The following is a 25,147-nucleotide window of genomic DNA, read 5'->3' as shown; positions in this document are numbered from 1 at the left end:
GGTTCGACTGACTCAGGCAGAAAACATCAAGAGAGACACTGCGGACGGGTGGAGGTTTTTAGTTCGACCTTCCCGAAGGCCCGCACGGACATTTTGCGGCCTTCCCAAGATCGATGCCCCTGCAGCGGGGCAGCTGCCACCATCCCTCCCCTGCATATCGCTGTCCGGCTTGGCCACGGCCGTACTCCTGCTCCTGAAAACGAAGCCCTGGTGCTGGTGTAAATGAAGCAGCACAGGGAGGGATCGCCGCAGCAGCCTGGTGGGTGCCACCATGCCGTGGTGCCTGCAGGTCCCTGATAGACACCCGGCTGCGTGCAGTGGTCAGCATCCTCCCCACACCAAAACTCATCCCCCCCAGGCACCCTGCTGCAGCCCGTGCAGGACAACGGGTGAAAACACCTCATTTCTGAAGCAGGATTAGTGCAACTTTCCCCCAGAAGGAACGCCTGCACAGCTCCTTTTTCTCCAGAGGGCTGGTTTTGAAGCTGGCTGGTTCAACTGCAACAGTCCAGACTTCAAATTGAATCAGAAAGTCTGATTTCCAACAGCAACCAGATTAGGCCGAGAGCTGCGACCAGAGGAAGCAGCCCTGCCAATACACCTGCACAGACTTAATGTCACATAAACATTAGCAGGACTGACACTAATGCTTCGATTTCTGTAGTAAAGGACACTCACGCTCCCGTTCTTTCCGTTCCCTAACAGCTATGAGAATTCATGGCCCTATTCCCTCCTGTCCTTAGCCCACGGATGTACCACTATGTATGAGAGGTAATAAAAATTCAGGCAGGTTTACGAACTAGGGAAAGAATGTGAATCAATAAATAGGAACAGTGGTTTTATATTGTTTATTTTTAAAACATGAAACCCAAGCTGAATAGAAACCACAGAAATTACATTTAGTTCTTTTTTTTTTTTTTTTTAGTATTTGCAAACCAAAAAATTACAGTAAAAAATAGCTACATTACAATCAATAGAACTACAGAATTAAAAGTAAAGATACAAAAATGGGCTCAATCCTCTTTAACCCTCACAATTTAAAAACATTTTGGGTAAGTGCAGGAACTCTTCAAAGAAACTAGCAGGTTCAAAGTTTAAAAAAAAATTATATATATTTATATATTATATATGTATATAAAGTGGTATGATATACAACCATTATGGTTAAGAAGAAAAAAACGAAACAGAGAAGTTACAAAAAGGCCAGGTACATGATCACCATTAGGTTTCTGTGCACAGTGTCCAAGAAAAAAAAACAAAACAAAAAACTTCCCTCTGAATGATGTGAATGAAACTCATGGGGCCTCCCGTTAACAAGGGACCTGAGGCACACGACGTGGCAGCTGGGCACCCGGCCCCAGCGCAGAGGACGATGAAAGAAATGAAGCTTTTCTGGGAGCCCAGTGCCCTCCTGCACAGAGGCCACTGGAGAAGTCTTCGTGGGAGATTAGAGGAGGAAGAGGAAGGAAGGAGTTTGGAATTGCATAGTGAGGAGCAATGTGGTATCAAATACGCAGAGCACCTAGAGCTTCATGCTACAGTTATCCTCTTTAGGAAAGGAATATTTTGAACTTTCTGGTTGTACATCAATTTATGTTCCACTTTGTTCACGCACGCAGCCACAGGGGCTGGGTGAGCACCCGGCAGCTCGGGGCCACTGGTGACCCAACCCTTCTCTCTCCCAGCTGGGCAACACACTCACCATCATGGCTCGGCAGGAGATCCCACTGTTCCCCCCAAAAGCACGGACCACTTGTTAGCCATCTAGGAACTGCTACCAAAGCATCCCACGCTTCTGCTGGGCCTCCTGGAAGGACTAGAGAAGCCATCCACCGCACGCACACAGATCACTTCTGGAAAACGAGCGTAGTTGGTGATGAAAGAAGCCACCTGGCCAAAGGTACGGATTAAGTCTGGTCGGGTCCCCTCTCTCAAGGCGTTAGATCTACTCCTTAGTATCTGCCTGGAGGGCTTCTCCCCTCCCACCCAGAGGTGTTCAGTGAGTTACTAACAGAGCTGTTTGCCAGGGGAAGACCCTGGCTTGGTCCCTATGTAGGAAGTACTTCAAAGACCCCTCTCTACCTAAGGAGAAACTCACCCACCTAATCTACACCTCAATCAGGTGAGGTGGCTCTAAGCAACAAGCCAAGACACTGCTCTCTTCTTCAAAGGGCTCAGCACGCAATTTCAGCTGCTGCTGGAAGGTGGGACCAGAAGTTAACGTGGGTTTATCCACACGGGTATCTGTACCTTGCTCACACGGGTAGCCATGCACTCCTGCCTGCTATCACCCCGCAGTACCAAGAGCTCTCACGAGCGATGGCTAAGCAGCCCCTCCAGAAGCTGTTTACTCTCAGAAAGGCCAAGCTTTTCATGTGAACACTACATATTTTTAGGGAACTGCTATGGAAATCCTGACTTGGGATCGCTGAAATCCCCATGTACTGTGTCCTCCTCAAAGCACTCAAATGAACATCCTTGCATCTTGGCTGAGATGACTGTACACGGAAAATTAACACCTATCAAATGGAGAAAACTTAAAAAGGACAGGAGGGGAAGGGAGCACTCCATCCTTCACATTTGGGTACATGGATGTACGCTAAAAATCTTAGCTTGAACCCTTTTATCAGCACATAAAATGAACTCAGTTTAATAGTACATACAGGATACAAACACTACAGTTATATTCCCAAGACAGCACAAGAAATTCACAGCCAAGTCTTGATTTGATTTCCTTTACAATTACAATGCAGTCTTGAACACTGGACGCAAGAGTCCAACATGCTATTTACATTTCACATTGTGGAGATGTTCGTGTGCTTGGAAGAGTTCTCAGTTCCAAAAGAAAAAGTCATTCACACATGATGATGCAGTGGAAATAAACCAAGCCAACCAGACAAGCCAATGACCACATTTGTGCTTCTGAAAAAGTAACATGAAGTGTCTTCACCGATGCAGTCACCTTCGACCGGACAAGCCGCCTTCCCTGTTGCAGTCAGTGAGGTGTCCAGAGGCCAATCTCAGCTCCCCTGACTCCTGGACCCTTTTGTTAGCGACCAGTAACATGATTCATGTCCTGATAAGGTCAGCTGGGACACGCCAAGCGATACAGCCTCGGCGCTTTGTCACATTAAGAACAAAGACACACAATGGAAGAGAGAGAGGTCTCCACAGCTTTCCCCCCTACAGCTCGAAGAGTTTGGACTCCCTCAACCATGAATGCCATCCAGAACAGATGAGTCTTCGCCAGATAGCACCTGCTGTTCACCCGAGAGGGAGGCACAGAGTCTGGGAGATCTTGGCTTTTCCAAAGTCCACTCCTCAGACAAAGTGTGACCATATGGATGAGACTGATTACGTCGCAGCCATAAGAATAGGCAAAGGCCATCTGTTCTTCAGCAGATCCACTCAGACCAGCCTGCAGAAATGCCACACTGTCGCTCAAGGTTCCAGTAAAAAAAAAAAAAAAAGGAAAAAGAAAAAGTACTAACAACAATAATAAAACAAAACCAAAACGTTTGTCTGTGTTTCCTATCCAGCGCTCTGCACAGCATGCAGCGGGGCAGCAGAGTTCCAGGATGCTTTACAAAAGTGCAATATCCATGTCAAGTAAAGGAAGTGCTGGCTGGACAAAAGTACACAGCTCACACTGCAGTCATGTTATGCTGGCCTCCAGAGAGCAAAACGTCATCTCCATAACATTCTTTCCAGTTATATTTTGAAGTCACAGAGCACATATCTCCACATCTGTGCCTTGCTGCAAGCCCCAAACGTTGTCAGAAGCTGTTCTGGGTGTTACGAGTGACTACACCAAGCCTTGGAAGGAAGCAGGACAAGGTGGCTGCTGCATTAGGTGCTGCAAACAGGAGGCATAGGCTCCCCATGCCCCTCCTGGCACAGGCAACGCCACTGTGGCAATTTGGATCCAACCCCTCCCAAAATGCAATCACATCCATATTCAGGATGCTTTCTGTATACAGCAATGTCAGTATACAGAAGCACCTGTCCTCACGGGGTTCTCCACACCCTCCAGCCTTCAAAATGCTTGCCTTCAATGAGCAGAATCAGGCCACAGATTTTAGGGCAACTCCCCTACAAATGACAGCCGAAGTAGCAATCTGGGCACATCCTTGCAGGGACAGATGACAGTAGAACGATTTGTTCTTAGTAAGCATTATATGGCTCTTGCTTCTTTCTTCAAAGCGAGGGGAAGGTTCAGTCCCCCCTGGATAGCAGTTGCATACTTTGGGCCCTGCAAGCTAACCATGCCACGTGCTTGCACGCCCGGGGTCTTCTGGTAGGCTTTAAGACAAGGTGGAAAACCTGGTGCTCATGAGCCACAGAAATCCCTCCATACAAGCTGCGGCTATGTTTCCCTGCCCTTGTAATTTGATAACACCGAGGTATGTTTCAGTGTGAAGCCCCTCAAATGCGTCTGAAAGGCCTACTCAGTCCTGAGCAAGAAAATCCTGCTTCCACAGATTTACGGTGAAGTGTGAAGTTTTCTCCCAAACCTTCTCTTCCTGGCTGCGCGGTGCCTTGTCTTCCCTTTCTCCCTCACTCCTTTGAATGGTACAAGCTGGCCTACAGCTTTTTGTTCTGTTAGTGGTTTATCTTCTTAAGAGGAGCTCAAAGCTTGCTTTCCACAGAGCTGGTACCCTTTGAGAGCAAACACCATCATTGCGAGGAGCAATCCTTACCTCACTGCAAGAAGGCAACTGACTTGAGTAAAGGCAGATTGGTAGATTTTGTGCCCCGTACAGCAAACGTGGGGTAAATGGACACCAAGCCTGAACGTCACCGACGTGAAGATTAACTGCCTCTGCCAATGGCTCAACTCCAGTTTGAGGGATATTTCCCACTTTATTTCTTCTGCCAGTTATTTAATATCATGCTCAGCAGCCACACTGCTGCTCAGAGGTTAAAAAACAAAAACAAAAAACACCAACAGAAGGAACATCATAGTTTCCCTACTGAAAGGCCAGTACTCTACAGTACTACTAGCTGCCCAAGAGGCAGCCTGCTCTTCCAGTAGTAAGTGGTCAGTGTCCTTTGGAGCACTGCTCGTCAGTGGAAAGTACAGCACCAATGGAGGATGTTGCCCTTTGCAGGCACCCAGCTGCCCCTTTGCAAGCCTTGTTCTAGCTCATGCCTAGAAAAATGCCTACATGTGCCTGAATATGGTCAGATAGTGGTTAGCAATGTGCCTTGAAAAACAAAAACAAATAGAAAAAAATATGTTCTGACAGTCACAACATTCTCCAAATGCCCAAATGATGGCATTTGTGTTTCTGATTCCGGAGCACAGAAGATATACTGAGGATTTTGTGAGTTTGTTAGGACTGAGGCTCCATAAAACTTCCTTCAGTGCCAGTTCAGCAACCCTGTGCTGTAAACTGTGATTAAAAAAGAAAATGAATAAAAAAAGAAAAATAAAGTCCACCAGAGTTCACAGGTCACTCCTGCAGGGAGTTTGCATTTGCTATAAATCCATTGGTGCTTGCAGTCCCTCTTGCTTTTGCAAGCTGACTGTCCCATAAGACCTAATATCAGAGAGCTGAAACTCTTCAGTGCAAAAAAAAAAAAAAAAAAAAAAAAACAACCAAAAAAACCAACATAAAAAAACCAACCATAAAGTCTTACAAGTCTTTTCCTGGAAAAGTTTGGCACCAAGTGGGTGGTGGCTGGCTCCTGTTTGTTCTGTGTGTTGGCCTCATAAAAGCAGCACCGAGAACGCCATCTGCAAGTACCTGGGCTTCCCTGGTGGAGCAGAGAGGTCAGGTTCAGAGCAATGGACCGGGTACTTAGGTGGTGCTGTGACCCCCTGCTCCTCCTGGAGAATTCACAGGCTAGATAGAGTGGGAAAGAAAACAGCACTTTCTTAATTGATTTTTTTTTTTCATTACCATGCTAGTGGAGTGGTTTTCTCTAGAAAAGAGCCACAGGCTCACAGATTACAGTGGATATACAGTGACACCAAGAGGCAGGGGTTTCCCTCCTTCCTCACACAGGGCGCTGGACCAGAGGACTCCCCCCCAGATGCTGTATTGTGCATTGGCTCAGCTTCCCCTCGTTGGTCGCTAGTCACAGACACCAAAACTCTGCCTCTTCAGCGTTTGACAGACCAAGCAGCTCCACTGATCCCACTGCAGAAGTAAGAAGAGACCTACCACCATCTTTCACCGCATTCTTCTGAGGAACAGAAGGGGAAAAAATGGGGGCAGAATATATTCACCAACATTTTCTATCGGGCTACTCTGTTAAAGCTGGCCCCAGGCAGCTGGAATCCAGGACAGGATGGTAATCTCTTGGTTGCTTGCCTGTACGTGCTTGCTCTCTCTTGCACATCAGGTACAGCAAAGTGAAGGCTTAAATTCAAAAGGGGCTTCCACTCCAGTGGGCAGGTACCAGGTTGGAGGGGTGGTCTGGGCTGGAGAAACAGGAGCTGCACTGGATTTTGGGCAGAACAGCAGGATTGTTCTACGAGGACAGCACAGGGGCACAGCAGTTGGCACATTGTTTTGTCTGACTGCACATGTGGGTTTTCTTGTTGTTTTGTTTTTGTTTTTTGCCTTTTTTTTTTTTTTTTGCTTTAGCTTTTTCATTTTAATGCACGCTGCCAGCATCTGGACGAGGTTGGTTGGTGGCGAGGTATTTGGCTCTCATGCTGGAGGTGTACTGGAGGAAGACAAGAAAAAAAAAACAAAACACAAACAACAGAACAGAAAAGTCAGTCATAATGACTAATGTAAGCATGGAACGACAGACTACGACCGCCTCCCAGCATAAAATGGTCTGTATTTACTGCATATCAAGGAGCTGCTGGCTTGGTCTGACAAGGAAAATTTCACAAATCATTGAGTAGCCAAGTCTGAGTAACATACTGTCAAGCCTGTTGCAAGGTTGATGGCCAGGTCGGTGCAGATGGGCTAATGATTTAACCAAGCTCTCAATGGAGAAGGAAATCCAACAGTCATCGAGTCAAATTATGCCATATTTCACTTGGGAGAAAAGAGGGAAATGGAAATGATGCAGATGTAAAAACCCACCACATACCTTCGTCCTCAATTAGTCACGTTGACAGAAAAAGGAGGTTGAAAAGGAAACGGAAATAAAGTACATTGCATTTTACTGCAACGAGGGCATAAGAAGACTGCATGCGTCGCAGATGGACAGTTCGAAAGAAAAGTGTGGAAGAATGAATCTTTGTGAACAATTTATGCCTGAGGGAGAAGAGACCCCGCCAGACCGGCAACAGGCTGCCATCCCACAAGATGATATTAGCTAACAGTTATCAGATGGTTAATTATCCACCAATGGCTTGGGATCCAGCCTGCGTACCACGCAGTGGTAGACAAGACTCCAGCCTGGGGGTGAGAAAAGAAATTCACAAAGATGAGAGGTGCCTTTGGTTTGGGGGTTGTTTTCTTCTTTTTTTATTCCAAGCAAGGTAATCCAAAACAGCTCCCAGAAACTACAAGGGGAACCTATGCCATTCAGTTTTGACTACTGAGCTGAAAAGCATGCAAATCACACACCGCAGTAAGAACAAAAGTCTTTGTCTTTTTATGCCAATGTGTTCCACGCCTTCATCATGGCTACTGCTTCTGGGACTCTGCTACCATGATACTAACAACCAAGCAATGACGACAGGTATTTTTTTCCTCTTTTTATACCAGTAAGAGCTTGAATAATTCTATAATATCCACATCTTACTTCCCAAGAGTGCTTTTCAGCATACTGACTTTTTATCACCTTTAAAATTGTACCACATGAAATAGCCAGTTAAGCTGGCAAAGAGACAACTGAAAGGCAGTTCCCCACCAGGAGGTAGGATTTATCTTGCACGCTGGGAAAGAACATTATGAGGCATCCTTAGGCTCTCAAAAGCTCAGATATTCAAAGGGGTTTTCAGAGAGTTAACGGTATTTTAATCAGTTTTCCTTCACAGACCAAACCGGGCTGAACCTCTGCACAATAGAAGAGAGAGACTGCTCCTTTAGCAGGGCTGACCCCATCAGCACAAGATGAAGACACCTGAGGCTTATTTGCACACTCAACTTTTAGTGTCTTCCATAATTGGAAAACTTTCTGCAGAAAATGGATCTTAATATAAAACTCTGGCCCAGAAATGGCATCTATATTTAGAAGACAAAGGGTACGTATGTTCTTTCTCTTTTTAAGATGTATTTTTTTTTTGCCACTGAGAAAGAAAAAGTAGAAAATACCAAGCTGAGCCAGTTGAACTGTATATTCTATACAGTTTATGAAGTATGATTACTGTTTCAGAAATGAAGCTTAGGGCATTATTAAAACATATGGGACTAACCCAACAGGCTCAAAGAAGCTTAGAAGTCAAAGAGCTTTCTCACAGGATAAGTAGGACACATTTCAGATAGCATACTGCTGAAATTACCAGCCAAGCATCATGCTAAAAAGAGGGTCTTAGAGGGCATTTGATTGCTCATTTTCCATTTGTATTCTATACGTGAAGTGTCATAGGAGATGAGTATGAACACAGAACTTGCAGTTGATAAGGTTTTTTAAGAAGTACTTAGAAAAAAAATCAAGGATCATGGAAGGTCATTGTGCATCTTGCTAGACAAATCATAAAGATTCAGCACACAACTTGCAGCATCAACTTTCTTTAGAACATTACAAATCAAGGAAGGCCAATTGATGAACTGCATTTCAAGGATGTACAGAGTACAATCATTGCGGAGGGAGAAGCTGAAAAGAATTCACTCCTCCCTCCTCCAAGAAAAAAACACCACAGTTGTTTAAGAGACACTGAAACAAAGTAATCAGGATCATGAGATTTGGACAGTCAAGCAGAGAGCATTTTACATTCAAACCTACCTGCAATCCACCTCAAGGAACAAATCAAGACTCAATAGTCAGAGTTAGGGCTGATGTTCTCTCCTTAACGCAGGATTTTTGCACCTTTGAACCTTTTCCCATTACAGTTTGAACCAGTTACTCCTTCTGTTAAAGTATATATTTAATGACCGTGAAAAGTATGGTTGAAAACTGGAAGCAGAGAGCTAACACTTCTGCACACCCCTCATGAGCAGCACAGCTCTACAAGCGTGCATTGAATCTTTTGTCACTGTGTTAGGTTCACTGTATGAATGTTTTGCTCCATATGCTGTTGGCAGTCTCTCGCCCAAGTCCTTCAGTCCTCCGCTCGGAAGCAAAGGAAAGATGTTGTGGAATACACAGATCCCTACATCTAGACAGGCCAATAGATGAAGATGTATCAGCACAAACTTGCCAGTCACATGGATATGAAACCAAAATGTATTATCCACGGTTAAAATAACTTCAGACTTCAGTTCCCTTAAAAAAAAAAATCTAAAGAAAGACTTCTAAGCCTGAGCACAACAATTCAGAGCTCAGGAGGTCTTGGTCCCTGCTCAGAGGTAACCTGGATACAGTGCCTGACAGAGCCATAAGGTACGCAGTTGCATTTAGTTTCTTTTAAAGAGGAGCTTTCATAGAAGGTTAAAGAACATGCACAATGCATCGATTCTTCCAGTACTCTCAGCGCCCAGGTGCCTATATGCCCTCTCATACCTTTCTGAACCCATCACGGATGACAGGACCTTCACCACGCTGTTAGCTCCCCTGAGCAGGGCACCTAACAGCCTTCTTGTTGCCATTTCTCCAGGTGTCTCATGTTATTCCACACAACACACCTCTCAGTCACTTACCAGTCAGCTAGGACAAACACAGCTGATTGCACACAAGTTTATTTTTGCATTTCTTAAAAGAAAGAGTCTCTTCTTTACATCTAGCCTTGCTGAGGGCATAAAAACTTTGATAGGCATAATTTGCCAGCACATAAAAGTTAGGTGCTTAACGCATGTAGCCTGCATACAAAGGAATCACTGGTTGCAAAAACTAATAAAAATTAAGGAGAATAATCAGTTAATTTCAGAGATCATGAATTCTACCAAGTCCTGTGAACTGTGCAGATCATGAATACTTCACTGCTAACTGAGCTATGCTGGAAGATCACTTACCACGTGAAACCATGACTCCAAGTAAAAACCATTTACTGTTTGTGGTTAAAAAAACACATACATCTCTCTTTGGCTACCCTGACTTTGATTTCCTGCCAGAGCTGTTCAGGTAAGCCAATGAAGACCAAAGCTTCTGGAGTCAAGTTCTTAAAAGCTGATCCACCTCTCAAATAGCTACAGCACAGTAAACACACAGGCTTTGGTATCATTATGTATGGGAGGTACAACATGGAGGGAAACAGCTAATTCCAGCCAGTGGGTTCTGAATTCAAAGGGACTTAAGTTTTCCAAGTCAAAAGAACAGAGCTTCTGTTTGTTTTGTTTGTTTTTAAAGTCTTGGAAAGAATGCAATGGCTTTTTCTTAGCCGTGCAGACAGCCACATTAAACTCTGGGTGTGACCTTAGGTAAACAGAAGACAGTCAAGACTGAAATGAGGTCATATTCCAGCCCAGAGGGTATCTCAAATCCAGAATGAAGACTAGAATTTTCCCCCCCCAGACAATATTTTATGGGATAGACCCATAAGCAGTTTTCTAGCTTTGCTACGATACCACCTGCAGGAATCAGAAAGCAGAAAAGACACCACAAGCCCAAGAGCAGTCTTTACAAGACTTCAGATTGAAGAAAGTCGTGACCCTTTCAAGGGTGCTAGCACCATGCTTCAAGACAAGTTTGTGTTCATGCACCATGGGAGAAGGCACCAAGACACCCAGTTCAGCCAGCACACCTCCCAGCACATCACAAGGCAGGCAGACAAATGGCACGAGGCAGCAAGAAGGCAGACCAAGCAGCAGTGTGACAGAAAGGAACCCAATGCGAGGCTAAGTCCCAACAAGAACAGCAGAAATGGAGGAACAGCAGCTTTATGGACGTGTCTTTCTGCGAACAGACTGTAAGATTCGGGCCTTTGGCTGCATGGGCCAAAAGCAGCAGGCCTTTGTTCCAGCTGGAACCAACACCTTCCAGTTTTGGCTGTGGCTCCCTTGATGGAGCAACGCTGTCCTTTACACCAAGTGAGTTGCATGGGTGTTGTAATTATACCATGTATTCAACCAGGCTAAAAACTACAAGGCCTAAGGCAGTCTAGCTGCCTTTCTCTGTCTACACGTGGCTTTCTCATGGACCACCGTGAGGGAGGACACACTGGCTACCTCGGAGAACACCCACAACAGCAGCACGCTGGGAATTCAGACGGTGAAATGATGCTAAGAGGGCCCTGTTCAGAGCCGATGGGAGATGGATGGAATGATTTGGACACACACAGATCAAACAAAACAGTAAAAGGTTTGGAAACAGAATGAAATAGATCTTAGTGCTCGTATCTGGACCCTTCAGGATTATTTTTTTTTTAAACTTACTCCTTTCTGACTTTAAATGCGAGGATAAAAGGAGGAGCTGCACACAGATCTAACAGGCATTGAAACAACTCTTTAGGACAGGCCACCATTACCAGCTAGGATCTTTCAACAGATTAAAAATCCTACTGAGGAACTTAAAGCATGTGGCAGATAAGTATCTCTGGTTGTGGGCACATGCTGCTATGACCAGTCAATACAAAGAGAACAGCAGCAGGGCTCAGGGGACACCAAAAAGTTGAAATAAGACACCCTGTCCTGACTGAAAAGCTGCTAGATTGGTTCTTGCTAGAAAATGGCTTCTTGGGATGGGAGAACTTTTGTTCTGCATTTGAAGTGCAATGTTATTTGTACATTTAAGCAGTGCTCAGTACTAAGTGTTTAAGCTGTTCTCCAGCGTGGGCTCTGATTTAAAGCAGCCGTGAGTTCGCCTTTAGGAGGCACGGGCCTCTCCAACCATCACATCGTGCACCAGAAGCCTTTCCAAGGTTAATAATGCTCCTTCAGTCTGCACCAGAGCACAACTATGTAACTTTAACCCTTGGCAGGAGGGAATGGGGTGGGAGGTGCAGAGGAAAGGAATGTGAAGAAATAAAAGGCACTGGCCTGGGATAAACAGTGCAGGGATGACAGGAGTGGTTGGGAGTGGAGAAGGGGTTGAGCAAGAAGGACCTTTTTTTCCAGTACCTGTTCCATTTGCGGGCGCTGTTACCAGTATGTCCGTGCACTGTCCGAGGGCTTAAGCTGCCAGCTCATATGGCTGCTACTGTCCATGGCAGCCAAATACAACTGTGATGACGCAAGAAAGAGAGAAAAAGAGAGTGCAGCCTCAACGTGCATGAAAAACACAGTGCAAGCAAGTGAAACGCTGTGGTGTGTGTCGGTGACAAGGTGGTCTCTACAACCCTAAGGGGATAGCCCTGTGGCAAGAAGGAGAAAACAGAAGGAATGAGAGGAGGGAAAAACAAACAAACAAACAAAAAGCCAGGAAAAGTAACGGACAAACAATGCAGCAGGATCATCACACCTTAGTTTTCACCATCTGTTCTCAGAAAGAAGCTAAATGGAATATATCAGCCTTGTCCACACATTGGACGTACCCTGTTGAGATGATAAACCCCCTCCTCCTCCCAGAAAGAGGCAGGGATATGCACATTAATATTCTGTTTTTATCACTCTCTTTCTAACAGATAATTTGCTACAAACAGGTCCTGCAAGTTCTTCCGCTTCCATACAGTCTCAGTCACCTACTATGGAGAGCTGTGAATAGAAAACCAAACCAAAAAAAAAAAAAGGGCAAAAAAAACCACAAAAAAAACAACCAAATAACAATAAAACAGAAAATCCCCCTGTCCCCTGCTGCCTGTCTGTACACCAGGATAGCAGACAGTATTTGCCTTCTCTCCACTGCCCATCTACTATCAGTACATCCCTCCAGAAAAGACATTTATTTTACAGCCTATTCCTTGCTTCACCTAGGCAGAAGCTCCCTTTTTCTACAGGAGCAGCGATGCACTCTCCCCTCCTCCTCCAGCTCCTACACTTCCCTACAGACCATATTGGTGGCTGTCAAGTCAAGTTCCGCTGGAAAAAAAAGATAAATCTTGTAAATCTCAAAAAATAAACCTCTTCTCAGAAGCCAGCCTAAAGGCACCAGGACTCGGATCCCCCTTCAGGGTATTAATGCAAACAGCTACCGAAGAACCAGGGAATGTCTTGCGTAACTGCAGCCCCTGTGGAAAGGAGCGTGCTTTTTCAGAAGCATGAGAGCTGTAGGGGAAGGGGAGGCACGACCGTGGCCTACAGACACTGAACAAACATATGCCTTGGCAGGTCTAGAGGCAGGAAATGCCAGTGGTAAAGCAAACTCTTGCCATACCGTACTGTGTGCGGCACGCCAGCTCCTCCCAAGGACTGTCGCATTGCTGAGAGCAGATAAAGCTACCAGAGGTCGTGTTTCACAATACCAGGGATTGGAAAAAAAAATCTGTATTTTTAAGAAGGTTGCAAGAAACCTGACCAAGTACCAAGATAAGGCTCAACCTTCCAGTTTTCCTCTTTCTCTACGGTGAGATGAACTGGTCATTTTGAAGTGAAAACATGAATGTGATGTCCCCCTTCCCACCACAGTTCCTACTCCATCCTCCCCATGAATTTGAATCATGCACCACTGAGTGTATTTTCTTTACCTATACCTGAAGACTGGCTGATTATTAAACATGCTACTACTCATCCTCTGTAATCACACCACCAAGTTAACGAGCACTGCGATGGCATGTTCTCCAGGTTCTGGCATAAGGTTCACAGGATCCAGTGAAGGAGGGCAAGATTCATCTAGTTCTTACACATACATGAAGGCATGCCCATGTTTTATCCAGCATACTGAAATGGCTACCAGGCCACTCCAAATATCAAAACCTTCCATGAAAGTGTTTTTTCTTTTTCCCTCCATAGGAAATTAAATACAAAAACAGATTCTAAAGAAAGTAAAATAGTTGTGAAACAAAGATTAAAAAAAAAAAATCTCAACAGCAACAAAAAAATACAAATTTCATCCTACTGTCTCTTTAGGGCAGATTAAGGAGAGAGGTTCAGCAATAACTCTGAATTTACTGCTTTAACAAATTTCTTTGTAAACTTGAGGAACCAGTGCCACAGATAGCAAGAATACTGCATGCAAGTGAATCATCCTGCTGAAGTCACCCACCAAGACACTCATGCATTTCAGTGGTGGCAGGACTGGGCCCATAGGATTACCAGTGTTAACAGATTTAGTTTTATTATTTTTATGTGCAATGTCAAAAGTAGCAGAGTTGTTTTATTCTCCATGGCAGGTGAGACACGGCTTGTCTATTCAAATTGCTGCCATTTATGGGCCAGATCCTGTGCTTGGCTACACAACCAGCTCCCTTGAGAGTATACAGGAGTGGTAAATGTGTATTCCCCAAAGTCGCTGAAGCAGAGAGGAGCAGTAAAGAGAGACTTACTGAGGGAGGTGGGGACTCCCGGCCAATGAGCGGGGTATTCTCACAACGGGGGTTCTGGAAATTTGCATTCTGGCTCCTAGGAAAGGAAGACACACATGGTAATGGGGGTACGTGCCACACTTCTCTGGGGAAGGTCTCTGACAGTGACATGGGACAGAGTATACATCCCCCCAGAACTACCGTATCAAATCAGTCTTGTCTCCCTCAAAGCTTTTCTTACAGGCCAAGTGGATCCCCTTTTTCAGTTAAGGACACAAAACTAGCGTTATTTTCCTCAGATTAAGCACTATCTTTACACTCGGAACAGCCCACACTGAATCATGTCGAATGATTTAAAAATAGGTTCGTGTGAAAAATCTGCCTCTCTGCAGAGTCAGAACTGCCATGCTGTAGAAATGGAGATAAAATAAGGACAAAGTCTAAGGGGAAGAAAACGATGTGGCAGCCCAAAAGAGACAGTCCCTGAAGAGAGTCAAAGCGTGATCAGAGTTCAGCACTTGTGGAGAAAGCTCTGAAGGTCCCACCTGAACTAGGTAGCTCCAGACTGCAACAAATGTCAGAGCTGACTGCAATCACTGGGAAGGAAAGAGCCTGCAGGTTTTGTTATGGCTCTCAGTGTCTCAGGAGGCTTAAAATCTTCTCGCAAAACTGCTCTATCTGAAGAGTCAGGTCTTCTGGGGATCAGATTGTGCAATAAGGAGCCTGGACAATACTACTATTTTTTATTTTTTTCTGTAGGCAGATGTCTAAATCCCACAGTACAAAGTGATTCATGTTTTTGAGTATGCTGCCTAATAAACCCCTTTCTACTGCAGTACTTTTAAGCAATCCCATTCTCCCAGCAGATGCTAATCGGGAAACATGCCTTTTGACATTTCAGACAGAATCCCTTACCACCTCCAATGCCTGGCTGAAAGCACCAGCCTCGCAGCGCTTAGCAACGACAAAATCCAAGTGAAGCAGCTCGGGCAAGTTGCAATATGGCCTTTTTGTCAGGATACTCACATGTACTCTGTGACGGGAGCATTGCTGACTGTGTGTGCTGCTGCTGGAATGCTGGTCTCACTGCCATAACTACTCCCACAGCTATAGAGGCTGGGCATGTGCACTCTGTAAAGATTATCGTGTGTCTGTCTGCTCCCCTGAGCAGCTGATTCTTCTTCCCCATCATCATCTGAGCTTCTGCAAGAAGGAAAAAAAGTTCCTCCTAGAACCCTACAATTACCCCACATGTGGGGTTTGCAGGAAACCATGGTAATCCTAGGAACCTCCCAACCATCTTCCACACCTCCACATTTATACCCATTTGGGATGCCTCAGGGCGGCAGTGTCAAACACAGCCTACACCACTGTGACTCAGACCTCCCACAGACACCATCTGGACTTTTCGGCTGCACGATCCCCTACACTCTCCCTATGGTCTTCTCTCAGGGCTTGGCAGACAGCACAGCTCTGCAACTGCCCAGTCATATAGCGGAAGGATGGACACGCATCCCAAAATACACAGCAAATACAGGAAAAAATATATGTAAAAGAGGAAGTGAAGATACAGTGGCATGCAACACTCAAAACAACCTTCAAAGCTGCAGTCTGTGTCCTTCCATTCCTTGTAGCGATATCCACAGGGCTTTTAAGGATAAGCCTCTGGAGACTGCTCTGAACTTCCGCTATGGTTACACAGTGACTACTTCAGCTTCTAACAAAACCCCACAAATCTCTACATGTAGTAAGTTGCAACATTTGCTTCTATAGCCTTTCTTCTCTCAAAAAGGCCAGGAATTTAAATCAATTTTAATACAGAGCAGAGCTGTTTGTCAGCTGGTTCCTTTCCCCCCCTCCATATTATTCTCCTGTCCCTCCTATGTATAATATGCTATTATTTTATCTCCCTAATTAGGGGATGAAGCTCCAAGATTTGAAATACATTTTAGTGATGCTGGAAAAAGCTAGTAAAACATTCCATATGAAATGCTTTGCTGCTTGCAGGAGACAACATGGCCATAGCTGTAGCATCTCAAGTATCGCTTGCAGTTTCTGTACCACAAGGTGGCACTGAAGATTTACACAGGGAATTGCAGCCTGCACATTCTCTTACAGGCAATAAAGTATGACATCCATCACCTCCCCGAGGGAGCTAGAGGAAGAAATGGTGCTCCAGAGAAAGCAAGAGGGAATCTTTCAGTTCACAGCAGCAGCCTGAGCCTGCTGGGGATCGCAATATGGGCAGCAGCTCACACGGAAGGCAGCACAAGAGATAACACTGCATAAACTTTTCTTCTTTGAACAGGCAGACTACCATTCTCCTCCTGAAAATGCCTCTACAGCTGCATGTGGAAGAGGTAAGGAAACCAGCCATTTTCTTATGCGCTATTCTGACGCATTTCCGAAGGCTTTCTCTGTGGGCACTGCAGGCCTGTGGGCTCTGGCTTCCTCCTATTGTTCAGGATGTTCCATTTTACTTTGAACCTTGCGCTCAGGCTTAGACCACAAAAATCATGTTTCGGGACCACAGAAGAGAATTTGCTGCACAGCCTACTGCTTTTCTACAAGAACAGAAAAATCAAAGCTATTTTAGTAGCTGCATGTGGAGCTGCAGTGAGTCAATGAGACCCTGGGAAGGTTTGTTCAAGACTTCCTGATCAGCCTGCTTGCCATCATTAATATTAGTGCCAAACAACTCTGCTGTTGCATGAGTGCTGCCAGTGTGCAAGCATCTCATCTGCCCGTGCTATTGCAAACAAGACTGTTCCCAGTTTCTATTAGCTGTGCAAGTCAGTTGCCCCAGTGTTAGCAAAGACAAGAAAGGTATGTGTGGACTGCTTCTCATTCCAGTTCTCTTCCCCATACTAGAACAAATGACTCAAAGCAACACAAGAGAATAGGTACTGTAAGAGATGGCACACAGTTCAAGCATTACCTTTCTCTACAGCTATCAACATTCATCTCTGACTTGACTCATAAGTCCTGCAGCGTACTGAATACTCTGCACACATAGTGTTCCAGTGCAATAAGGTTCAGATGTAAATATTAACCACAACCAGAGCAAAGCCAGCAGATTTTTTTTCTGTTGGACCTGTGCTTAAAAGGCCTCACACTCCTGGGATCATATGGGAAAGGGCTCCAGATGCTCATGGGCACAAATCCAATAGCCAGTCTTCATTAGGAAAGAGCTCTACAAAACTACAGGATCTAAACCCTCTCTATACCTCTTTTGCTGCCAAGTGTGTGGGACACTGCACACAATGGAACTGAACATGAGGGCTGTGACAAAGGAGAAGAGAACCAGGTAGATGAGGCCTTCCACTCCGTCATAGCAAAAGCCCGTCAAAGCCTGGACGTAATCCTGGAGAGAAAAATGAACAGTTTTCTGATCACTAGAGAGTTAACATTGAGTTCTAATTCAAAAGTCCTTCCCCTGGACTATGTTCTCTGAAACAATTTAAAAGTTCATAGTCCCTTTCGCAGAGCATATTTCTGTTTTAATTTCAGGGTCCTCAAGTGTTTTTCATAATTTGTCTAACCTTTATTTCCCCTCACAAAGCCCAAATCAGATATAGACATGTCAGTATTTTCAGCCCCACACAGTAAGAAATTAAAAGAAAAAAAGAAAAAAAGCCAAGACAAACTTATCCACCCAAACTTAAAACACCACATTTTTCAATAAGCCTCTCAGGTCCTTCACTCAGTCCCTTTGCCTGTGAACACAAGCATGGACTATCTATTTCTCTACCTTCAGACATGCAGCTAGGGCAACAGTTCAATCACGCTTTACTGCAGCTATAAGGCATTTCATGGGAAAGGCAATAAGCTATGAGCTATGGAAACAAGTTGGCAGTTCCTGAAACCTTATGGCTGCAGCTTGTAGATGTACAAAGGCATATTATCCAGTTTCCCACCCTGATCTTTAAACACGAAAATAGAAAGCTAACTTGCTCCAAAATCCCATTTTCCTTTCTGCTGGAGTCAATCAGTAAAGCTGTTATAAACTGCTTTGGTACACCGGAGATTCGAAACTCCAAAATAATCAGTATGCTACAGGCTCTACATCCCTCTTTGTGCTTTCTTAGGGCAGGCCCAATTACCGAGTACTCACCAAATGCAGACTCCGACAGTCTACTAAAGCTGTCAGTTGCTGCAAGTTGATCTCTGTTGAATTTAAAACCTCCTGGATGCGCATAAGATACTCCTGTAAGCAACAAGCCAGTAATTATTGCAAGGGAAGAGCTCTACAGAAGCTGATCTTGGGCTTTGTATTCATGGAAGGGAAGCAGAGGGAGAGCATAGTTGAGGAGAGTTACCTTGGAGGTGGGGTGCTCTCTGCTCGCTGACCTCACGAGTTCCATAACATCATCTTGCATTTCCACCAGAGCCTTGTGACTTCCTGACAGCTTCTGCTCAACACAAAACATGCAGTGTTTCAGCAACTTAGGCCACATGGACCAAAAGAACTCCTGGGAATTAAGACTTACATCTTGCTCCCAAATACTAAAGCACCTGTATGAATGGTGTAAGTTAAGGATGTCTCAGCTGACATGGGTTCAGTTCCAATAGGGTTAAGTTCTACTTTTACCCATCTGTAGGAAGGACAAGCACAAAACACACATGCAGAGCTGTGGCCAGTGCCAGGACAGACAGGAAGGAGAAAAAAACAAGACACAAAGCACTCATGTTCTCACCACAGCACACAGCTGGATTTTTCTGCTAAACCAGATGGCTGAGAAAAAGTTAATACTGAAAGTTGTTTACATTGGGGTGCAGCCTTCACACCCCATTAAAGCATCCATGGGAATTTCACATGCTATAGCATGTCAGAGACTACACTGAACAACCAGAAATGCAACTGATGGCAACAGTGCACAGACTGAAGTGGTCTTCCCCCACCCCTGAAAACAGAGGAAGACAGGATTTAAAAAATCCTAAATATAAACTGTGAAGCAGCTGGTGTCTGCTGAACAGTGGGTGGTGTGGGTTCTTTCTGGCCTCTGATACACAAGACAAAGTTTGGGATGGGCCCAGGTGCTGTTCCTCAGCCCCCACACAAAAGAATAATGACTCACGTTTATACTTCAGGATACAAACCCCCCCCACATCCAAGGGATTTAAGAAGGCATATGCGAGAATCACTCCCCCACCCACTGAAGTGGCTGCAGTTTGGGAGTGGAGTGTTGCCAGTGTTTAATCTAAAGGAGCCTGTAAGAAGAGATTCAAAGCAGGAAGTCTGTAGTTTCCCACCCTGGCAATAATTATGGGTGCTCTGTCTCCATGTTGCTTCTCTTAGAAGTGCACCACGTAAACAGAGATACCATGAACAAAGCCATGCTCCTCACCACAACACATACAGGCCTCTGTAAGAGGGCACCGTGGACCTGAAGCTATACAGGCAGTGATGAAGGTGGAAAAAAACTGCTCACTAAATCACCTGCGCAACTGGAAAGTAGCTACCAAAGCTTTACCAACAGGTGGAGTGTTTCCTGCAGCTAACACCTTGCAATTTGCTGCATGCTGGCATCAGAAGCGTTTAACCCATGCCCTGCGAGAGGCACCATGCTGAGAAGGGATGAAGGGAGGGAGGGAGGGCGCTTCCACTCACCTGCTGGAAAGGGTTGGGGTATCCAGCACTACAGGTAATGTAATAGCGGAGGGTATCTGCAAAGACAAAAGAGGAGAAAGTCATACTAGGTATGTTGTTTCAGCTTTACAGTAGTTTACAACTGCCACAAGGGAGGTGTTGAGTTCTGAAAGCAATATACAAAATGAAAATGCAATATAAATGGAATCACTTCCCTCTCTCTGTGTAGGATTACAGGGCATGGATGGCACTAGGAAAAGGGATGTAGGCTGCATTTGGGGATAGAAGAAAGATTTGTTTTCTCTTGGTTTCCCTCCCCGCAATTAAAACCGCTACTTTTTTGTTTCGCTCTCAACAATAAAGCAGCACATGGCTGCCCCACTTGCATAGTCAGGGGAACCATCAAAAAAGTTTTATTCCAAAGTCAGCACTATTCACAGTATAACCACACTACCAGACCTTAGTCTAGGAGAAATCCAGTGGGATGGTTAATTTCTGTAACTTCTGAGTGTCGGAATAACATTCTACGGTCACTGACAGCAACCAAAGGTAGAGTGCTGCCTAGGGAATATAGCAAAGAGACAACTCAACTTTCAGCCAGTTCTGTTCACCAGCTAGGTCACTAAGCAGCCACAGAAAAATTGGCACAGGAGAGGTAGCAGTGCTGATATAAATACAGGCTGCTAACAAAAATACCTGTGAAAGCACAATGTTGGGCCAAAGGAGGTGCAGACACACATCCCTGCGCTACCACACCATGCTGAAATGTACCACTTCCTAAATATACAAGCTCATGTGTTTAAAACAAACAAAAAAAAAAAAGAGTCTTCACAACTGGGAATTCTTGTATCATACTCCAAAAAGACTAGTTTTAGGCAGTGTTCCACAGAAGAATGTTAGAAAGCCCTCCTAATTCAAGAAAATAACTTTCAGTAATATTTCCTAAAAACATTATCATCTAGCAAGCAAGCAACGTAATGGAATGTGCTGGGAAAAGAAAAGGAAGAACAAGTTCTTGCCTTTCTGACTTGCATTAGGGAAGAAAAAGTAAACATAGTCTGTCTTCTGATGGATGTCACTTGCATGTAATTAGATTTTAATTAGAAGGCTCTAGTTAGAATTAAAAGAGTGCATATAATTTCCTTTGCATCTTTCTTTTGACTTGTGCTAAGAAGGTATATTACATATTAAATCAATACCACAGACTTGGTCAGGAAAGGAAGCTCCTACCATGATGCGTTAGGATACCAGCAACAAGTTATCTGTTCAAGGGCCCTCAGATCACTTGCTGGTAACATTCTAAAGGTGCGTTTTAACAGTAGCTCTATCAGTAGTCACAGTATCCTCACTGAGTACTCATGTTTATGAATACAGATAAGTAGGACTGTTAAATCTCCTATTTCCAGGCTTGAAGACAGTTTCATTTCTCCTCGTTCAGGTGTGTGTGAAACCAGACTGGTGCCCTCTTCACGAGCCCTCCATAACACTACACCAACTGCCTGAAGAAAGTCAGCATGCACAAATTACAAGTATCAGGCCTTCCCCTGCCATTCTCAGTAGTGCTATTGAGGGAAGTTCTGTCAAAGAGTCGATCGTCCCAATACCGTTAGATTAATTCTCAAACATTTACAGTTCTTCAGATGAATGGGAGCACGTCAGCTCAGAAAAATCAAGGGTGAAGTTTGCTCAGTGAAGATAACAAAAGCTCTAAAACACATACACTGCTCCCCCCTTCTCCTCATACCCTTTTTTCCATTCCCTTTAATCTTCTATCTGTGACTCTCGGTAAAGCGTATTCCATGTTGCAAAGGTATTCTAATCAGTCCCAACTCAGAAATCAGCAAAACGCACAACCAAAAGCAAGGGGAGCTGTGCAGGAAGCAGACCTGACTGTATCCCGATTCTGCCGCACTTCCCATAAATATTGAATGCACCTTTCGGCAAGCCAGCGCACCGGAGACCGAGTGGTGCAACGCAGACCGTCAGCTCCTGCACGCTGCGATGCAACCTGACAGCTGTGATTTATAATTCATTAGCCTACTTTGGGGCAGCTCCTGCCAGATGCTCCATCTTCCCCCCACCGTCTCTTTCTCTGGGATGACTTCTGCCTCCTCTAAACAGCAATCAGCAAAACCTGGGCCGACAGGAGGGCAGCGAGAACTGCTTCGTGGGCCTCACTTTGAACAGACCACACAAACTTTGTGCACAACTACTGTGCCAAGGAAAGGACTGCTCCCCTGGGCTCATAAGTCACCCCAACCTATGGGATGGCTAAGGAAAAAATGGATTACAGTGCCCCTGTGTTGAGAGAAAAGCACAGCAAGAACGTTACATACAGCTCTGATCTTGTCACCTATTTAATTTAAGCCAACAAACACTGAAAGTTTCGCATAAACTCCCACAGTGGTATCAATTTTACATCACCTTTACAAATGCACCAAGTTGCATGACATACTGCTAATATATGGCTCCAGAAATGTTTCTTCAGGCCCTTCTGGATCATCCCTGGTGGGCAGATTACAGGTGAGAGTTCCCGATACCATCAGAGTTTGCAACTTGTGAGCCCAGAATCAAAGACTGCTGGTTACATGCGAAGTAAAAAGCAGAACGGTGAAATGAGTGCTTGCCTTGCTCACCCTGGAAGGCAATATCAACAAGGCTTCACGGCAGCAGTACCAGCATTGCAGCCGACTAGTGTGACATTCTGTACGTAAAATGTGTTTTCCGAAATGGCAAAGCCAGCAGGAGCAGCTCTCCCCTGCACTGAACACAGTGCGTTGATAGCTGTGGTGCTTTAAAACTAATGCTACACATACAATAGGCACTGAAGCTGCCTTGAAGTTATCCTGTCCTGTGAAGCCTGTAAATGAAGAGGAGCGTGACCGCTGCCTCCACACCGCCAGGCTGGGAAGAAAGGACAGAACAGGAGGCACCTTCACCACTTTTAATCCCTATGGAGGCCGTCCTGTACAACAGCAAGTCTCACATTTCTGACCAGAGAACAGCTATGCTAACCCATTATTTGTGCTCTGCTAACAGCTCCAGGCAATTTTGTTTCTCCCCTGTAATTATCTTCCTGTTGCATTTTCCTCTCAAGGAAAATTCCTGAAGGCCGGATCTGATTTTTGAAGCCAGCCTTTAGGAGATGCAGTCCACAGGAGAAGGGTTAGGTAGGGTCACAGTGGCAGCTGCCTGTGCCTGCTGTTGCTAGCAGCAGTCCTCCTGACCCACTCTCTCAGTGCACAGGCAGTGTGGGAGCAGAAGGCACGGAAGGGAACTATCCTAAATGCTTTATTTTTGTAAAGTCTGTTTTTCCTAGAAAGGAAAGTCGAATTGCCTACTAAAGACAGCTTTAGCTGCTAGAATCCACTCATTGCTTCTGCAACCATGGAGACTTACTATTCATTTCAAAGCTCAGCAGAAACGTGAAAATGGCATTATGCACTTGCCAAAAGGCAGCAAGAAGATCTGCAGGGTAAAGAGCGATCAGGAAAAAAAATCCTAGTTTACAAAATGAAATCTGCACCTTGAGTAGTTTTTCCCAGCTATTCTTCATTTCTACTCAAGCATTCTCTAGCCAGCTTGCTTTTCACAGATATACCCAGATGAGACTGCCTGTGTGTTCAGTCATCAGAGGAGGTTGAGCTATAAGGCCTGTGATGTCAAAGAGGAAGCATATTCTTCTGGCCAGGTTTTCTTACCCACTAGAAGTTTTGTTTTCCTAAGGCAAAGGGATGTATCTGCATACCAGCTATATTTCTCTTATATACACCGCTGTTATTGGTGAAAGCAGGCTGACTTGATCATGAGTTTTCAGTAAAGAGCTCATAGCCATCCCAACTGCTCTCCATGCAAAGTTTTCTGCTCGTCAGGAGCCCAACAAAACAACGCAGGAAAACACAGCTCCTCAACGCCGACAACAGCTCAACACAAATCTCAAGAGCGCCTCTTCGGACAAGCTCTGTCCTGCAGCGCCCATTCAGGCCAAGTAATAACAGTGCAGCCACCACAATCCCCACATGAGGTTTTGTCCTGGCCTTACTTCTCAGACAGGAAAGGACGGTGGTGGTGGTGTCAGTCCTCTGGTTCATTCAGCTCTGGGCTTCTAAGATGAGAGTGAATCAGTGAGGCCAATTAGGAGGCTATGTGTAACAAGAAGGCTTGCAGTTTATATCTGAGCAGCTAAGTTGCAGCATCCAGCCTGAGAAACTTGGCTGGACTGGAGGTAAAAGGCTCCATTATCCATCCCTTGTGGTCAGCAGTTCTTTCAGATGAAGTGAATGTCTCTTCTCAATGCAGCTTTCCAGTAAGAGAATCTGGAGAAAGCTCTTCCTGTTGTTTAGACAGATTGTCTTTTTATTTAATTTTATTCAATAAGTCATCTGATAATAACATAATATCAATGAAAACGAATGAGACTAGAAGATGGCCTCCTGCTTTGAAAATAAACATCTTGGCTGCACCAAGCCTTTTTACTAGCAGCAGGAGCTGATTATACAGCCACTGTTCAACTCCATTGGCTTTATCTCAATTAATGAATACAGGGTGAGTTAGGCACATATATATCATGCTCTTCTGCAAAATGATTTAAGCCTCTCCTCCACAAAACCTGTATTAAGGCTTTCTGCCCAATCCCAGCACGCCCCCCCCCCTTTTTTTTTAAACGCAGCACATTTTCTCTACAAAACAAGGACATCTACTTGCCAGCTAAAAACATTACAACAATAATGATGCATTTAATCAGATTATTCTCAGCTCCATTAATTCTATTTAGATTGGCAAACAGCAATTAATACATAAACAGAAATATTAACATACTAGTTGCCCAGTATCCAATGCTGTTATTTTTTTCTGGGAAAAATACTATAAACAACAGCAAAAAAGCATTGCAAATAAGCAAACCTGGGCCACTCGGTGCTAGTCTGAATGCCAGAGCATAGGGCTGGGAATATTACAACCCGTCATATCTAAAAACAACAACTAAAAGCAGTGATTAAAGGGAAAAGTTGACCCAGCACTATAAAGCTTCTGGTTGTTTTACATTTAAGATTGCTTGTTGGTTCTTAAACGTCCTTAAAAGCAGATGACAGCCCCCAGCCCAGTATCTTATAACCCAGCACCGGTCAAAAGCAGACACCTAGAAAAGAATAAAAAAAAAAAAAAAAAAAAGACTGCTTTCAGTCCAATTTCAGCTCAAGTGATTTCCAAGG

The 25,147-nt window shown here is 44.7% G+C and overlaps 1 protein-coding gene across 3 annotated transcripts in view; it reads right to left on the bottom strand.

Annotated features, from left to right (window-relative positions):
• Positions 1-831: 831 nt before the first annotated feature.
• Positions 832-25,147, bottom strand: part of TTYH3 (tweety family member 3) — a 79,130-nt gene continuing 54,814 nt past the window's right edge. The window contains exons 8-15 of one of the 3 annotated variants that reach the window (XM_048061296.2): positions 19,959-20,014; positions 18,667-18,759; positions 18,462-18,554; positions 17,575-17,711; positions 15,374-15,550; positions 14,369-14,444; positions 12,069-12,170; positions 832-6,678 (exon numbers count right to left, since the gene is read on the bottom strand). In XM_048061296.2, the coding sequence (XP_047917253.1) occupies positions 12,090-12,170; positions 14,369-14,444; positions 15,374-15,550; positions 17,575-17,711; positions 18,462-18,554; positions 18,667-18,759; positions 19,959-20,014 (713 nt within the window). In that variant the 3' untranslated portion in view covers positions 832-6,678; positions 12,069-12,089. The remainder of the gene's footprint in view (positions 6,679-12,068; positions 12,171-14,368; positions 14,445-15,373; positions 15,551-17,574; positions 17,712-18,461; positions 18,555-18,666; positions 18,760-19,958; positions 20,015-25,147) is intronic. The other 2 variants (XM_048061300.2, XM_048061305.2) reach the window with 2 other exon arrangements.

The sequence above is a fragment of the Anser cygnoides genome, chromosome 15, assembly GCF_040182565.1.
Source record: "Anser cygnoides isolate HZ-2024a breed goose chromosome 15, Taihu_goose_T2T_genome, whole genome shotgun sequence".
Taxonomy (NCBI): Eukaryota; Metazoa; Chordata; class Aves; order Anseriformes; family Anatidae; genus Anser; species Anser cygnoides.
This window is presented reverse-complemented; position numbering and strand designations above follow the sequence as displayed.